This window comes from Stegodyphus dumicola, chromosome 3, assembly GCF_044657685.1.
Source record: "Stegodyphus dumicola isolate Sdum_Otavi_A_Nest chromosome 3, ASM4465768v1".
NCBI classification, from domain to species: domain Eukaryota; kingdom Metazoa; phylum Arthropoda; class Arachnida; order Araneae; family Eresidae; genus Stegodyphus; species Stegodyphus dumicola.
In genome coordinates this window covers 123,179,653-123,199,337 of record NC_140770.1, presented here as the reverse complement: position 1 = coordinate 123,199,337, position 19,685 = coordinate 123,179,653, and the positions used below count along the sequence as shown (strand labels likewise).

General features: G+C 31.4%; 1 protein-coding gene across 2 annotated transcripts in view; it reads left to right on the top strand.

Annotated features, from left to right (window-relative positions):
- LOC118195735 (uncharacterized) overlaps nt 1-19,685 on the top strand; it is a 111,814-nt gene that overhangs the window by 12,981 nt on the left and 79,148 nt on the right. For both annotated transcript variants that reach the window (XM_085813265.1, XM_085813264.1), the window contains exon 4: nt 15,145-15,309. In XM_085813265.1, the coding sequence (XP_085669391.1) occupies nt 15,145-15,309 (165 nt within the window). The remainder of the gene's footprint in view (nt 1-15,144; nt 15,310-19,685) is intronic.

Here is a 19,685-nt window from a genome sequence, read left to right as displayed (position 1 = left end):
TATATATACTTTATGAAATTATTAAAAAAATATGCAAAAATAGTGTTTCATTTTTCTATAAATTAAACTTTTTACTGTAGATAACTGAATAATTTTAAGGAAACCAGTGTTTTAATTTGTAGGCAACTAGGAAAAGATTTTAAAAAATTGCTATTTTATTTATTGCTAGATGCATAATTCTGAGGTTGTATTAAGCATTCGGTTTTTGGCTATATATTTCTAAAATCCCAGTATATTGATTTTTTTTATGAGGAGAATGCAATTTTAGAAAATATGAAACATATTCTCTTAACTGTTGTGAAAAAGAAGCTTTTGAATAGTAGAAATACATAAAATTAAAAAAAAATGCTCATAAATAACTATATTCTTTGTGATATTTAAGGAATGTAGCTTTTTTAAAAACTGAACTTAAATTCAGATATCCTGAACATTAGATAATTTGATTGAAAAACCATTAAAAATGTTCAGTAAATTTTGGATTTGACTTAAATTAAAAAATATCTTTGAAGTAACTAATAATTCTGTCTAAGTCACAATAATAGTCTGCAATTCTGACACATCGCATTTATCATTGCTTATATGTAGAGATGGGTGCATCTTAAAAAATTGAAGAGGTATGGTATATATATTTTCAATAAGTTATAAAAGCAAGAATTAGAAGTGGGCATTGGATCATGATGTGGTAATTATATAAATAAGAAATAGATGTATTTTATAAAAGGTGTACGTATTAAAGCATCATTTCTTCATCAGTTTTTCAGATTGAAGTTTCACTGTTATATGTTAAAATGCAAATATTCTACTTCAAAGTTTAAATTTATCCTGTCCCCCCAAAGTTTGAATTTTTTTTTTTTTTTTTTGATACTTTGTATTTCATTTGAAACTGACTATGCTTTGTAATTTATTTATGAAAGAGTATTATATATTATTATTTTTTTTAATATAAAGTGGGGGAAAACAGAACTAATATTATTATTCAATTACTAGAATCATAAAATTAAAAATAAAATTTTTAGAGAAATTAATTTTAGGCGCCGTGCGAAAGTGTGTCTGAATACTATACAAAATTATAAACACAAGAATTTTATTTTTCTCCTTCGATTTTAAAATTTTATTTGCGTCTTCTAATTCATTTATTGAATATTAAAGCTGTCTGCAGTCAGAAAAGAAGATTCTTATTTCTTCCGCTGTGTATGAAATAATATTTGCGAGTGACTGCTCAAGGAGATACAGGACATCTCTGAAATTTTTTGTCCATTTAATCAGTATTTGAATTTTTTGTCAAGAGATGGCGCCAAAGTATACTTTATCATTTTTTTAATTTAATTTGTGAAAGCTGTGTTTGTTCATCTATAGTAATGATACTTTAAGTTGAATAACTGTGTCCTTTTCTAAGGACTATTCGCATATGGATTTTTTTAAAAATAATAATCAAGAAAAATTCTGTTGAATGTGATCCCTCTGTCAAATAAAAACTCTTAAGGTGAGTTATAGTGAAAGTACGTCATTTCCTAAGCCTAAGCGTTTAGCGTGCCTTAAGATGCATTATAAAATTTACCGGTTCTTTAGGAAATTAGATGAAATTTTATTGAAAGCTTGTTTTAGTACTGATTTAACTAATACGAAAGTGATCTGTTGCTTGTTTTGAGTTCCATTCAATTTCTTTGATTCGAAATTCTCATCCGCGATATTATAGCTTGCACATCAATTATTGTCTGTTTTTCGCTTGTAATATATGTTTAGGTATGCGTAATTCAGTGTATTTAAACACAAATACTTTGTTTTTCATTAGTTACTGTATTATAATTTAAATGAAATGTCATTTTTTATATAAGGGTGGTATGCAGTTTTGGTATGTGAATACGCAGTATGCAATGATTCTTTATCTCTGTGTTGCGTAATCATATTATTTTCTTTTCAATTTATATTTATTCTATTTGAAATCAAGAAATTTCTAACAATTTAAGAATCGATATTAAAGTTATTGTAGGATCTAATCTTTTTTTTTAGTAGAAGATACTGTTAGATATTTATATATCTATATTTATCATAAGAGTAATATAGGAGAATAAGTGCTGCGTAAAAACGAGTAATTATTAAATGAATCAATTTAAGCAGACTTTATTAAGTTAGGGCGTAGATGAAAATGACAGAAAACGGTCAGTATTGAGTTGTGAAATATTGTTTGTTGTGCAGATAGTATAGTGCAATGTCATGGCCTTGAGAATCGTTCCAAGATGTGTAGCCTCTTTAACTCGTTCTTTCAGCTCGGCCATGAAATTTTTGTGGACTACAGTTTTTCGTTACAGTTATACATTTTGACGCCCAATAAATACTAACATAACGGGTCACGAACACTGAAGATGTTTATGATATGGTCCATATTTATTATATTAAATACTATTTCTTTGTCGAATGTTTTTTTAATAGCTAATTTTCTTTCATTTGAAATGGTGTGCAGGAATGCGACAAATTACTTTACAAAAAAAAAAAAAAAAAGCGTTTTTTGGATTGAAAATTCTTACATCCGTACAGTTTCTCTGTAATTAAAAGCATTTTCATATGCTACATTTTCGGCGGTATAAGATATTTGATCTATTTATAACATCTTTATCTGAATCTTTATCTGAATGAATGAAACGTTCTTATAACCGAATAAAATGGATTTAGAAATTGAAATATTGTCCAGATATGATCAGGTATGAAAAACAACCAGCCCATATGGCTTAACACTTCTGAATCCTAAGAAGGATTATGAATGAGTTATTGCTTCGTCTTTTTTAAAGACTTTTATAGTTTAATATATAAATGATTTAAAATTAAAGATTACTTCTACTATTTACATATAAATAGGAAGCAAATATTTCATCACCTCAATTAAATGTTTTTCACAATTGTATATATTTGTTCACATTTGTGGAATCAAATTAATCTGAATTTCAAAATACTTTAAACAATTAAATTGTGGCTGTTAAATGTTTAAAAATGAAAATCAACTTTTTGGCTGTGATTTTTGTTTCACAATGAAAATATTTAAATTTTACATTTCATAATATATTTGAAATTCACCTACCCCTCTTCCCTATAAAATGTTACATACATAATAATTATTCTAGTTATTTTATGACAGCAGTTTATTTGTCATAATTATTAATATCAGAAATTTTAAACTTTGTTAACAATTAAAATGTTTTTCACAAAATGATTTTAAAAAAATTACTGTAATAAAATATTGAATAAAAAAAGTTATTTTCTAGAATATATTCATTCAGTGATACATATGGCATAATAAATATAATTTTGATATAAGATATTAAGTCTGTGCTTTTTTGATACTTTTTAAAATATGTGAGGTGTTTCATGTTATAACTTTTTATCATACTACAGTGGTGAAACAGAAAACGGCTCTAGTGTAGAATTGGGTGCCCCTTCGATTGGTGACAATTTTTTAAAAATTTTGGCTATGAAACCTCACTTCTGCTTACCACGATAGTTTTAACTTCCCGATTTTATTTAAATGAAAATAGATTGATGTGTACATGGACATAAGGCAGTTAACTTTGCTTTCTCCAAGTTGTGTAAGTATGAACCAAAATAAAATTTCTTAAAGTAAATACAGTTAAATTGCAGTTGTTATATATAGCACATTGTAGAAAACATGAACCTAATGAGACAGTGTACACATACAGGAATAACCTTAAACTGTATTAAAGCATTTCATTATTAACACAAAGGAACAAAAAAAAAAAAAAAAAAGGTTACAGTCATTCTTTTAGTTAGTTGACACCGAAAGGCTTTAAATTCTTAATATGCCAATTGAATGGTCTTTGTGGCTAGTTACAGTTAAATTTAATGAAAAAAAATAGTTACTATTAGTGACTGAGATATTAAAGAATGTATATTGCAGAATATTCTAGTTTTTGTTCAAAATTAGTTTTGTGAAAATTTTTTTTTTGAAAATTTACAATGTTTAGATAGCAAAATTAAAGGTAAGAGGGTAAGTTTCGTGGTAATATGATTAAAATATATTGAATTGTATAAGCTAAAACCAGAAAAAATATTTTAACAAGAATTTCTCCTATTGTGCTTATGCTATAGACACTTGGATGGTAGCCATATTGATAAAAATTAGGAGTAATTTAATCCATAAAGGAAATCTGAATGTTTCTCTTCCTTTTATAATGGCCATAGTCATAAAAATTCCAAGACTTTATAATTATTGTGCAAATAATGTTTTGCTAGTAACTAAGCATTGATAATGAAATAATGGTGAAAGTGATTTTGATAACTCATGCTGTTTTCATTGGAAGGACAAAAAAGTGAAGTAATGATAAATAATTTTATTGTTGCACAAAAGTTAAACCGGGCAAATCAAATTTATGAGGAAAAATTCAAGAACATTGTATCCTATATGAACTTCAATTAACTCTCCAAGGGTTATGGACATAAAATTCAGTATAGAAGTGTAGTTCTCCAATATATTACACACAAAAGTCTCTACCTGTTCGGTAATTTAATGAAATGCATATAAAACCAGTGTAGTATGGAATGAAAGGATGTTGCATAAATTATATTAAGCACATATGGTACTGAGTACTTTATTACTGACCATCAGAGTTCCCAGAGATTCTGCCTATTTAGTGTCAGTCATTCTGGTGAAAATTCGAAAGGTCACTTTTTATTTAGCTAGAAAATCATAGATACCAGCCTGTACAGTGACAAGTAATTTTGCAGCCGTCAAACCACTTTTTTAAAAATGGATACGGACTTGAGTCATTCCTCAGAAATTGTTCCTCAGCCTCAAAATTTATTGAATTAATGAAACTTAAACTAAGCAAATTCCATTCTCCAGCCTCTAATGATTTTCAGAATAGTATTTCTTATTAAATTTGACATTTTTCTTATTAAATTTTATAGATATGAAATTTTGTTTGATCTGAATTTTCTTAATTTGCTGTAGACATTTGTAGATTTTTATATGAAGAATCAAGCAATGTTATTCAGTTAATATTTGTTTTTAATTTTGTTTATCTCAATGTATGGTACATCATTGAGCTTATCCACAGAATACTATGTATATTGATTACTAATTTTATGTTCATCATATTTAAAAGTACTTTGTTAAATAAAAGCCTTCTTTAACTACTGTTTATTTTCTTGATATAAAATGTAAGAAAATTAAAAAATGAAATTAGCCAAAGAACTTAAAATTTAGAATATCCGATTAAATGTAAATACATTTTATAACAGAATTAAATTACAAATAGTTCAGTGATCTGAACCATGCATTATGAAGTGATTTAAAGTCAATTTGTAGTTCTTTTTAAATGGGGTTGCCACACAGCATGAAAAACCTCCTATTTTCTTGCAAAAATCTTCCACGTTTTAAGATTTCAAGGTTGGCAGCTACAATATAAATAATTCTTGTCACTTGTGCACTGTAATCAGGAAAGTATGTCCTTACACTTCACAGATCTTAAATTGTTTTTGCAATATACAGTAAAAAATCTTTAATCCTGGACTCGTCAGGACTTCGGCGATTCTGGATTATCGGTTTTTCCGGATTATAGATCATCAGTTTAAATCTGGTAAGATTTATATGCAGTATGCAGAAATTATAAATTTAAAAATATGAAACCATAATTTATGAAATAAAAAGCAATTATGATATAAAGGGTATCAAAATTTACAAAAAAAAGCTTAATATTTATTTGTTTACTTTATTAAACATTTCTTTCAGGCAGGTGCAGGCATAAAGTATACATTACGCATAGTCGAAATTAGAAAATTGCAGCCAGAAAACTATTTGATGTGTATTCGTGATATTTATAATGACAAGGAAATTGATTTACATTTAGTGATGAATTATAAGCCGAATAAAATAAAAACAATAAAAACATCAGCCCTGAAGATGAGGATAGTGCTGACATATCAACTTCCAGTTCATTGCGCCACAACGTCCCCCCCCCCATTCCCCGAGCAGCGTGAAATTGATAAACAGATTTCCAAATGGTTAGGGAAACAAATCACATCTCTGTCACTTTCTTCATGCCTTTATCCATTTTTTGCAGCAATTCCACTTTTTGTTTAATGGGCATCGAAACATGCTTTTGCTTTGTAGATCCTTTGGCAGCTCTAGAATCTGAAACTCTTTTTGACATAATCGAAAGTTCAAGCTTACTTTTTATAAAATTGGTCTAACAGTCTGAAAAAAATAATAAGCCGGAAACAGTTCGAAGATTAAGGAACAACGCAATCTGCAACATTAACTGAAATAGATAATTTTAGCTTAGCTTATACTGTGCGTTATACATTAAACGCGCATGCGTACACGCATGTGCAGAAAGTTTGTAGCTTTGAGGTCTGGATTAAAGACTTTTGGCTGTACTGAATATTCTTCCTCCCACATCCTCCAGCCTGAAAACTAGCACTTTCTTCTGCTTTCCAAATTCTCCCGTTTTTCTCGATTTTGATTATAACTCAGCTGATTTTAATAGGAGTAAATTGGAAAGGGAAAAAGAAGTAGTTGACTTATGTTCATGTAGAAAGCTTTTCATTTGAGGGACAGTAATGCAGTAATTTGGAAAACATAATTAGCAATTTCTTCTTTTCTCTTAACTTGAAAGCAAGTCGAAAGGGGGAAAGAATGGTCTGTAGAAAAACTTCATTTTGCTATACGAAAAGCAGTTTAAATTTACAGCTTTTTGTCTAAAAATAATAATTTAATTTTCTCTGCATTCAGTATGAGGTCCATATGTTGAGGTAAAGCTAACCCTAAATCTTTTAATTAACTCATTAAATGCAGGCTCGATCTGTTATATTATTCCAGTAAAAAGTTCCAAATATATTCATAATATCTATAGTGCAATTTGAGGTACGTCATCAGTGCAGCAAGTTGGAAATGTGTTTAGTTTTCCTGCTATCATAACAGTTGATACCTTACGCTCTATTCAGATGGTGGTATAATTGCCATAACTGGTTTAAACCGAGCTTCGTTGCTTGTTGCCAAAACTGGTTTAGGATTTTTCATAAAGTTTGAAGTTTTCATTGTTATGTCGATTTGGTATAAGAGTCAACCAATCAGAGCGAACGTGCGAAACCTATAGAGCATGAAAGTTATATACACATCCACGCATGTGCTAATTTAGCTTCTCAAATTGGCTGTTGCTTAGACCTTGTCTTGCAGGTGTGAACAAAACTTGCATTTTATGCCTCTGTGACATTTATGACATCAGCTGAAAGGAACCTTAATTTTTAACTATAGTTATGTATGGCAATGAATTGCAAAAATGCATGGATTGTCAAATTGTTTAAAATGATGTCTATATAATTTAGTAAATAATATTACTGTTTGTTGGGAAAAAGCTTGTACTAACACGATTTTTGTTTTAAGTTGGAATGATATTTAAAAAATAAAACTCGGTTTGTTACGAAGGAAGCCACATTTAAAGGACCAAAGAGCCGCAGGTTGACTATGCATATTACATATTCCTGACAGAAACTAAATTGAGCTATCGAGATTTAATTGGAAGTTGCATGAAACCAATGCAGAGGTCTTACGAGTGCTTTGTGACATCACACCTATTCGTTATTAATGTTAAATTGTACTGTTTAGCATTTATATATTTATTAATTTATTTTTGTATACAAATATATTCTTAACAAGTATTATATATTCTGTGGGAAAGAAGATCAGTCACCAAGAATAGTAATAAAGTTACCATGTCTCATGCAATGAAGAATAAGGAAGCATTGTCTGATTTATTTAAATTTTGAAATTATATTGTGTGAAATTGTCATCGCTTACCAAGGAAACTTGCATAAGATAAAATGAAAATAAAAATATAACATTTATGCATTACAAAAATATGCGCTAAATTTACTCTTGGTTGTAGAGATACTAGATTAGAAGAGGGCTTTCAGTAATACTTAACTGAATTAGCAGCTAGTGAAACTGACGACTGCTGAACCAGTAAGCACCCTTTCGAATCCCATTGAATACATGGATGTTTCTAATTGTATACAGTCTATTATCTAGCAAGGGGCCACTCAAAATGTATGGTGAGCGGAAAGTTCCCTGGATAGATTTTTGATAATGGAATTTGGATGGGAGACCCATATCAGTAATACTTAATGTGTATAGATTAATAGAGTAAGCAGTATAAAATCTTTGATGTATCAAAATGATGGAAACTATGTGGAACTTTTCAAAATGGAACTACATTCCAAGCTAAGACAAAGGGATTACATATTTGTCATGCGGAAAATTAACCCAAACGTTAGTACTGTAAAGCTTAAAGCAGATTTAAAAAAACAGTTTTCTATACAAGTTAACACCAAGACTGAAAAAGAGTCATTAAGCATATGGATATAGTGAGTGGTTGGCGAGGAAAATTTATGTGGCATTGGCAAAATTCCATGATAAGTAAAGATTTATCATATTGAAACTTTATATTTTCAGAAAAGTCAAAATCTAATCTATTTAAGTATGATAGACGAATTGCTGTGTGGCAAAAGCAAAATGATAAATTGAAACTGAAAAGCCTACTATTAATCACTAGGGTGGAGGCATAATGTTTCAGAATGCATTGTTGCCTCTGAAATAGTAATTTTTTTTAAATAAAAGGTAATGTGGATGTATAAATATTTTAATATTTGTAATGAAAGCCTTAAGGCACAAACTTCAAAAGCAAAATTTATTCAAACCATATCAAGATAATGATCCTAAGCATACAGCCCTAAATGTTCACTTGTGATTATAATATAACTGTTCTAAAATTACTCAAACTCTTCCATATTCTTTGGATTTAAATCCTATTGAACATTTGTACAAAGTGTTAGAGAAAAGAATAAGAAAATGGGACATTTTTTTCAAAAGCTGTACTGAAAGCAATTATTTATGAAGGAATATAACGTTCTCATTATTTTTAAGTCATCATAAATTTTTTGTCCAAAGGGTCTGAATACTTATATGACTTCAATTCCAGAACTTTTGTAAATAAAAAAATTTTTTTTAACTAGAAACATTTTGAATAACTTTTTTTCAAAACAAGCAGATTTAAAAAAAAGTTAATCAATAGCATACATGAAGAAGTAGTTATTTTGCTTATGTTTAATAAATGATAATTGCAAATAAACTTAAAAAACAAGTATCCGAAAACAAATGTGAGTCGCTGTATATTAAAAAATAATGATTTTTCATGGAACTTATGCAAAAATATTCATATTGACATCAAGAGGTCTGCATATCTTTGTGTTCATAATTGTGCATGTTTGGGGAATTTACTTCAGATAACAAAGTTCAATTTTTTAGCATTTTGAACAGCAAAAAAAAAAAAAAAAAAAAAAAAAGGTCATAGCATTGTTATCAGTCCACTTTTATGTAAGGGCTGCACAATTCAATCCAATTTGAATTTGAGTTCTTTTTCAAATTTTTGACTTGCATTTACCTCTTTCAAATTTTTGATTTATATTACAAAAAAGTTGACAAATAGAAAATAAAAACTCGCAGGACTGTATGCTACAGCATATGTTCTAGAGCAATTGGGAAGGTGACTAGTTATGGAAGCATGGCTAATGTTGCTGATACCCGTTTTCTTACCAATTAATTTTGACCAACATGTTTTCCCGTGAGTTTTGACATTCACCCTAACTTGCTTGCAGATTGTGATTTAAACACAGTTTAAAATATATATATATATATATATATATATATGTATTTTTACTGAAGTTACAGAGCACACAAGATAAATGAAAAATTCACTTCCATTCCAATTCAGAGAGTGATGCACGCTCAGTTTTCATATATGTTACTATACATGGCATTTATTGTTATATGTAATTTAACTCCTTCACAGCCAATCCGCCTGACACGCCTCTACATTGAGACAACCAGAACCGCCCAGAAATGGCCGAGATTGCAATCTTGTTTTCTTCCCTCCCCCTAAGGTATGCAGTAGCAGGTGCAATTTCCCCAATGCTTTGTATCAGTTTACTGCAGACAGCTTGTCCTAAGAGGTTTGTTATCTTAGGTAGCTTGTTGTGATTCTTTTTTGGTAGAGTGTGCTTTTAATCAAAATGTGCAAATATCGCAATGTTTTAACAAGAAATTGAGGCTTTTCTTTTTAATGATACAGATGAGTCAGATTTGGAATCAGAAGACAACGATAAGAAAGAAATATGAAATGAAATAAATGATAATGAAGAAGAATCATTTATAGCAGAAGACGAAGATGAGCATAGAACAAATCTGGAAGCAGAGGTTTCAGAAAATTGTAACGGAAATCCAGTAAAAACCTGGTCTACTAATGTTAATAATGATGCCGTAACTTTCTCCCCATTTAACAGCTTTTCGGGACCGATTCATGATTTACCTGTTACTGTGTCACCTTTACAATATGTAAAGTTGTTTCTTATGGATGAAATTTGTGAATTAATTCTCACAAATACAAATAAATATGCTGAATTCTGTGCAAGAAAGCATGGCACTGTTGATCGTCAATGGGAAAAAATTTCATCCATAAAAGAAATATGGGCATTCATAACACTCCTCATAATGAGTGTTGTAAAATTACCAAGAATAAGCGATTATTGGTCAAATAATGCAATGCTTGGAAATGAAATGGTGAAGAAAATGATGAGCAGAAAGAGATTTTTGGAAATCAAGCATTATTTTCATTTGTCTGATAGGGAAAGTGAAGTTAAAAGTAGCGAAGAGAACTTTACATATGCACAAAAATTAGAGCCTGTAATTTTATATTTCAGAAACAAATTTTAGCAACATTTTGCACCTTATGCTGAATTATCAATTGACAAAGCGCTAATTAAATTTAAAGGTTGATTAGGGATCATGCAATATATGCCTATGAAACCAGCTAAGCATGGATTAAAGATATGGATGCTCTGCACATCTCGCTTAGGATATACTTAGAAATTTGAACTTTATTGTGGTAAAAAAGATCAGATACCAAGGTCAGGAAAGGGTTTAGGATACGACGTAGTTATGCACTTAATAAAAGCACTTAAAAACAAAGGCCATGAAATCTATTTTGACAGATTTTTCACCAGTGTAGACTTGATGTCTGAGCTATATAAATCTGGACAATTATCATGTGGAACTGTGATGACAAATCGGAAAAACATGCCTGAGAACATCAAGCAAATGAAGCTGGGAAATAAATACGACAGCTTAGTTATGAAATGCAAAAGCCATTTATTGCATCGAAAATGCAAAAGCCTTTATTCATCCTTGATAAAAATTTATATGATTTATGAAATGCAAAAGCCTTTATTCATCCTTGATAAAAAATTGATACATATCATTTCCACAAACTGTAAAAATGAACCATGTTTTACTACAAGAAAAAAAGGCTCCAAAAAAAGTATAGTACCATGTCCACTCGCATTTGTCAAGTACAATAAAAATTGGGAGGTGTAGATCTAGCAGATCAGCGTCGAAAATATTACTCAGCGTCTAGAAAATCCTCGAAATGCTGGATGTACATATTTTGGTTCCTTTTAGACACAGCAGCGAATAACGCTTTTATAGTTCATAGAGTCACTAACTATCCAATCCTAAAGCAACCAAAGCAGCTATATGACTTCAAATTAGAACTGATTGAAGAATCTGCTTTGCAAAATTCGTTTCGTAAACGAACCTCAGGGATATTTTCGCCTAGTGCATTTCATGATCACAAACGTCGAAAAATTAATGGTCGTAAACGCACTTGTGTTCGATGTAAAGAATTAGGAAAGAAGAAAAACTCAGAGAGGTATATTGAAAGTTCTTGGGAATGTGATATATGCAGAATGTGCTTGTGTGAAACATGCTTTTAGGCTTCGAATTTCAGTTGCAAAAATTTAAAAAAAGGCTCTTTTCAGGGCCACAAAAGGCCCTTTTCGGGGCCATACAATTTCAGGTACAGTTCTCTTATCAAGACCGGATTCAGAAATGTATGTATATATGTATGGATGGATGGATGCATGTGTGTATTCATGTATGCATGTATATACTGTAAGTAGGAATGCACGTGTGTATATACAGAGACACATATATGCATATACATACACACGTGCGTACACTCATATATTTCTGATCCGGTTCCGATTACAGAACAGTATCCAATTTCAAAAAAGTGAAAACGTTATTGCACCATCACAAAAACTTGTGTAAATGTGGAATGAACAGCAATATGTATATAAACATAGATACGTTTATACAAAGTACACATTTATGTATGCATATATCTAGCTACAAATTTATATGAGTGATAATATACATATGCATATTTACCAATAACATGAAGAAATAATAATATGCATATATAACTAAGTTAATGAAAACATGGAAAAACAATGAAAATTATAAACACCCTTTGAAACTCATACAATAAATAAAATCATAAAGTCTATAAACTAAGGTTTATTCCTCACAAAGATGGGATCAAACAACTGATTAACAAACGAAAAGACCCTCATTATTTTTGGAAAAGGAAAAACAAAGTGAAATAAATTAAAATGAAAAAATAACACACCACATTAACTAAAAAATAGCAACTTGACGTGAAAAGAAAGAAAGTGCATGAAGTGAAATCTTAATCCTCTATTCAATAAAAGAAAAAAACAATAAATTCCTGTAAAAATGAAATTTTAAAAAAGAAAATTATTTATTTATATTATATTCATGACGGGGTGTTAAAGTCGCCTATTGTATATGGCAAAGTACAAGAGGATTGACAAAGGCATGGGAGTGATTTTTCCAATGAAAATTGGCTCGTATTTATGTTGCACGTGATAATAATAAATATACGCGTTTTGCTTAGCGGGATCCATTTTATAACCTTTGTAAAAACGCATGAATATGTCGGTATTTAACAGAATTATGACAAAATATCTACTCTTTAAACCGGAGCTATTTTATCATAAATTTTAAACAGCAATAAAAGTGCAGTTTAAAAATTTAAGGATTTTATGTATTTTTAATCATTTTATTTCTTCCTATAAAAATAAGGGAAGTAAACAAAATCTGAGTCGTGATTATTACAAAGCCATAAAGGCTTGTTTGTCTGACCTTCAAAATAGGTTATAAAGAACGGGGTCAAAGGCTAATGGAATCTTTGTTAGAAAGTGCAAAGGATGTCATTCGAAATCTTCACACCTATTTTCTGCATTAATGGACATGAAGGGGAGGAAATTGCTGTGAAACCGGAAAAGTATTTCGGGCGGTTCAGGTATTTTGAGGATACAGCTTAGCAAAGGGTCTGGATTTCAAAGAAATAATGTATTTGTGGGCTGTTTTGGCACTGTCTTCATAAACAAGGCTGCTGCTGTACTAAATACACACTAAATGCAGTGTTTTAAATTATTTGAATGGTGATGAAAATGAGAGAGTCAACCGTAGTCCTAATGAAAGACTGAGTAGACGGATAACTACCCTTTAAATCTTGTTTGAAAATGGTTTTTTAGTCCAGAGGGGAAATTTGCTCAGGACTGTATTTCATTTCGGAATTTTGCATCGATTGACTACAAGTGATGTTTTACTTTTCAAAATGTTGCCACCAAATATTATTGTCCTGTATTTGTATCGTATTTAAAGAAATTAAATAATGAAGAATCTGCATAAATGTATGTATGTTTCTTGCATTGTGATTAAACAATGATACCTAGAGCCATCATATTTGGAATAATGTAATCCTCTTGCGAATATGTGCATCTGGAAGCCCAAATTTGAAATCTGGAACTTGTTTTATTGTGGATTTCATATTTTGTAAATCTTTAATGAATTTTTGATTAACAAACTCAAGGATTTCAAAGCAAGCAATTACAACATCGTGCTTAAAAACATTTTTATATACAGCATGCGAGACTGTGTATCGGGAATTCTAGGGATATGCTCATTTTAAAAGTATTTTGCAACATTTCTCTTGAACTGAATTTTATGGTTTAAGTGCAAAGAACGTGATATTTAATAAATAAAAGTAACATGCAAAATTTTATAAAAACACCCATTTGGACGTAATTTAAAATCTGAAACCTTTCAGTCCTCCCCCCTGACGCTCTATTGATTTTTCTTGAAGGGAGAGGGGATTTAGTGTTTGAAGTGGTATAAAAAATAAATCCATTTGAAAAATTGAAATTGTGAGTTATCAATTTACTTTGGAAATATGTGTGATTAATTTATCAATGCTCAACTTAAATTGTCTTGTTTATAAATGTATGTATCTCTGTTGTAGCAAAATCTGTATTGAAAAATATAAACATGATGTTTTGTAAGAAATGTGTTCAAAACTAGGTATGGTAAAATAGTTTCTGCTTCTTGGAAAACACAGGTAATTAGTAAAGTAACAATCTCTGTATTAGGAGCCTTTATCTTTGTGAGGAGGTAGTACAAATAGTTTAAAGCTAAAGTTTAGTTGATGACAAGAGACTATCACCCTGATTGTGAAATGAAAACAGAAACAGTTTTAAAATGTAAACTCATAGTCTTGCTTCTTATGCTTTCTCCTCTATTGTTTTGCATAAATTTTGTATAAGTAAAGATGTTTATACACTTTAACTCAATGCACCAGCGATTCGCACTTATCTCTCAATGTTTTGTCTTGTTTCATGTATTTCCATGTTTTCAGCACACGTCACCAGCTCATCCAGCTGCTGCTGGCATTTTCTATGTTTTTTGAATCTATTGAGTGTCTACCACTTTCATTTTAATCATATTCTTAAACAAAAAAAAAAAAAAAAAAGTTACCTATATCTTTTAACTTCTCCAGTCTAAACCTATAATCCATATTGTTAAGATCTATTAAAATTTCTTATTTTATCTAATTATCAATTATATAATTTATCTCAGTTGCTGTCAAGAGAGAGAGTATTTATTCGCAATTTCTTATTGGATTGGGGGTAAGGTTTTTTACTTAGGGATCCATGTGTTATACCGTTTCTCTGGTGAACCTTCTAATGCTTTGCACTTTGAGGAGTTGTGAGGAAATTAAAAACAGTTTTTCCTTTCAGCTGTTGTATTAACCTTTGCAAATGCACATATTTCATGTAATTAATATATTATAATAATATTTTTATTGGTTTTGGCTCTAATAATTGTATACATTTCTAAAATTAATTTCATTGCTTGAAATATATTTCATTTTACAGAAGCTAGTCCTGTTTCTTTCAAAGACGATTCTGATTTATCACCTTTGCTAAAACGGAATGAAAGAGGAGAAACCCCATTGCATTTGGCTGCTATAAAAGGGGATCTTCACAAAGTTCGTAAACTTCTAAGGGAAGGAGCTCGAGTTAATGCGATTGATTTTGCAGGTTTGTATTTCACTTTTCTTCAAATCCAATGGAATATCAATATTAGTAAATTCATTGTAAGCAAGATTTTGTATCCCTTCTGCAAAATCTCTATCGAAATATCCTGCTTGCTCAAATTTTTAAAGGACTGTACAGTCTGTTCTAGAAATCATGAAAATGATTAAAAAATTTTTTAGTTGTGTGTGCATGTAATTGTAATTTATGATCTTTAAAATTTGTCAACTTGTGATAAAATACAGCAGTTGTAGTATCACTAATATTCTTCATAATGATGGAAGATTTTAAATATCTCATAAGTTTGTGTAGTTTTGATAAAATTTATGTACCTGCACGGAACTAAGTGTAGTAAAACTTTATTATACCAATATTGAACCAATGTCCTATATACAAGTAAGCGATTCTGAGAAGGTATAGTATACTGGTGTATTTACTTAAGCAATAGCATACAATATATAAGTTGTCTGATATTATTTTATTTATTAATATTAATATAAATTATAATAGTACAGAACATGATAAATATAATATATTTAACCAAATAATAAAAATACCAGTATAAAACTAATTGCTTGTGTGGAAACTTAATATTATCAGGGTCAGTGTTCCTTCTAACCTTCTTCGGGAACATACAAAAACCTGACTCGGAACAGAGAGCTTACTAAAGCTATGTTCACTAATTGTGGTAAGTAGACAGGATACAGACGAAGAGTATACAAAACCCGTTATTTTTCTCTATATACAATAACTTCTGTACTTCGGAATACACTGACCCGCCACTTGGGGTCTAATGTAAAAGTATAAAAATAAAACTAAACTCTAATTTAACTTTAGAATAATACACGTGGAAGATTGGCCTTATAATAACAGGAAGCGTATGTAGCACAGAGACTGTGAACACTACAATACGTTTAATTTATCAAGAGGATTAAAACCTCTGGCCTGGAAGGCAAACAGCAACTGCGTAACTTCTAAGGTAAGCGGCCTGCTTTGACTCACTGCTTCCTCTCTCTCGCTTGGCAAAAGGCCACAACTTAAATACTTGGCGTTCGCCAGACAAACTTTGCATAAAAACCTTAACGCTTATGATTCTGGCCGGAAGTAGAAAATAAGAAGTGATAGTAAAGATTTAAAATAAAATAAACGTTAGTAAAACTTAAGATCCTTACATACTTCCTGCCAGAGTTAATTAGTTTGAAATGATAGTTGCCATCATTTCTCCTGGTTCTCTTCACATACGTCGTCCTTCTCCCTTCTTCATTCTGGGGGTGTTCATGAACTCTCTTTTCTGGACGGTGGAACGGCTTCTTTTTCTTTTTACCTTCAATTTTTCCGTGGGGCAATTTTCTTTTCACTTGCTTCTGTCTCTCATTGGCTTGCCATTGTACTTGTCGTTTTTCCACCTCTGGAGCTTGTACCTGCGGTGTCTGCCGTGCCGGATCCTGCAAAAGATCTGAAAAGATTTGCATTTTATTACGATCGAAGTAGGGCTTGATTTGATCAATGTTTGCGGAACAGGTTTCACCATTTCTGGCTTTTAACACTACAACAGCGTGAGTTATTTTTTCTATAACATATGGTCCTTCAAATCGTGGAAAAAATTTGGCAGTTTTATCTTCTGGTGCTGAAGAAAGTGAATGCTTAATTTTTAAAACTTCATCCCCTACTTTATAAGTTACTCCCCGTCGTTTCAAATCATAATATAGCTTCTGTTTTCTTTGTGCTACTTCCGTATTCTTTTTTGCTTCTTTTATTAGTTTTTCTATATCACCCATTTTAAATTCTGGGGCTCTTTGTTGCACATAAAATAATTTATCTAACGGTGTTATAATCTTTCTGCCTAGAAATAACTCAGCAGGAGTTTTGCCCGTTGTATCATGTTTTGCGGTCCTAAGGGCGAAAGCAAATTCATTGACATAGTTATCCCAGCTTTTATGAAAATTTTTAACATAACTACGGATAATTTTCACTATATTTCTATTGACCCATTCCACTATATTTGATTGCGGCCGATACGGGACCATTTTTAAATGACGTATACCCAGTTTTTGGCACATGTCTTCAAATATATTACTTACAAATTGAGGACCATTATCCGATATAACTTTTAGAGGCGCCCCGTATTTTAAAATATATTTATTAAAATAGAATCAGTAACTAATTTCGCGGAGGCTCGTTTTAAGGGAACAATTTCGGTCCATTTACTAAAATGATCAACCATAACAAGGAGATAGCGACTTTTATTTAACTGACTTTTTGGGAAAGGGCCCAATAAATCGATGCCAATTATTTCATTTGGAAATTCGGATTTAATACTATTTAGAAACCCGGCTGGGCGGAAATTAATATAATTAACTGCTTGACATGTTGGGCAGGACTGGACATACGCCCTTGTTAACTTCTGCAGTTCAGTAAAGTAGACTGCCTCGCGTACGCGTTGGATAGTTTTTCAAATACCAGCATGAGAAGCTAAAGGGCTGTCATGGAGCTCCTGCAGGATATTTAATCTAAGACTAGCTGGGATAACAGGTCGAAATTCGTTGTTGGAATTCGTAGTTTTTGTATAAAATAATAGACCATCTATTAGTTCGTAATGGGCCGCCCTATTTCTTATCGCCACAATATCTTGGTGGCTAAAATTTTCAGGATCCTTCAAATACTCATAAATGTTTCGAAACTCAGGATCGTTACCCAGTTCGGTTATTACAGTTTCTCGGGAATTTATTGTACATGCTGTAAGCATTGCCATCTTTACGGTATTGCCTTGTTCATCTATTTTAATCCTTGATAGGGCATCTGCTACGATATTTTCCTTTCCAGGGGTATGCTTGATTACCAGATTATATTCTTGCAGCTTGAGTGCCCATCTTATTAACCTTGGGGATAAATTTTTCCCTGAGTACAATCTAGTTACCGCCGCATGATCAGAGTATACTGTTATCGGCGCCTTTCCAAAATAGACTCGGAACTTTTGTACTGCTAACAGAACTGCAGGTGCCTCTCTCTCGGTCGCGGAATAGTTTCTTTGTGTTTGATTTAAAGTTCGGCTAAAAAATGCCACGGGCTGCTGATTTTGCGAAAGTACCGCTCCTACCGTATAATCCGAAGCATCCGCTGAAATTTCTAAATTCTCATCCTTTTCAGGAAATTTCAACACAAGGGCTTGCGTTAATGCTTGTTTTAATTTTTCGAGAGCACTATTGGCTTCGGCCGTCCACGAGAATCTTGCCTTTTTCCTTTTTAATTTTAACAATGGCTCAGCGATAGCTGCAAAATCTTTTATAAAGGACGTATAATATGAACAAAGTCCTAGAAAAGAAGAGAGCTTCTTTGCCGTGTTTGGAGTCGGATACTTTTGTACAGCCATTATTTTTGATTCATCTGTCTCGATCCCTTTTTGAGAAATATTTTAATTCAGGGGCTGCAAATTTGCACTTTTCGACATTAACTTTTAGACCGGCCGCATTTAATAAAGAAAACACCTGTCTTAAATCCTGTACATGTTGGTCAAGATTATCACTAGTAATAATGATATCGTCTAAATAGATAAATGTGGACTTTCCAAGAACAGGTCTTAACACAATGTCCATGCATTGCTGAAATGTTGCCGGGGCCCCTGAAATGCCACACGGCATACGCAAAAATGCATAAGTGCCAGACTTGGTTATAAAAGCAGTCTTAGGCACGTCCTCAGGCCTCACCCCTATTTGAAAATAACCAGTCGTTAAGTCTAAAGTCGTCATAAATTTGGTTGATTTTATGTTCCTTAAAATTTCTTCTATGATCGGTAACGGATATATCGGATATTTCGTTATGGAATTTAATTTACGGTAATCAATAGCGAATCTCCACCTTTTTGGATGCTCCAAAGGATGGTGATTATTTTTCTTGCATAAAACCACCGGGCTAGCATAACTACTTGAGATGGGCGTTATGATCTTTTTACGTAGCATATCGGTAATATGCCATTCTATAATTTTTTCCTTATTCTTATCATACCGGTATGGATTTTGGCGAACTGCCATTGCATCTCCGGTGTCAATACTATGGTTAGTAACCTGAGTAAATCCTGGAATATCACTAAATAACGAAGCAAATTCACTTACCACTTGTCGAATTCTATCTTGCTCGTCATTAGGCAGGTGGTCAAGTTTTAACATCGGCGGTTCAGCGTTTTCAGTACGAACTGGTTTCATTGTCAGCTTAAGGGACGCTTCATTAAAATCCAGCGTAGCTTGGGCTTCTGAAAGAAAATCTATTCCTAAAATTAAATGTGCTTGCAGATTCTTTACTATAAAAAACATCACCTTTATTTGTTCGTCCTTGATACGGATATACAAAGGTACTTTACCTATGCACTTACATTTTTCTCCTTGCGC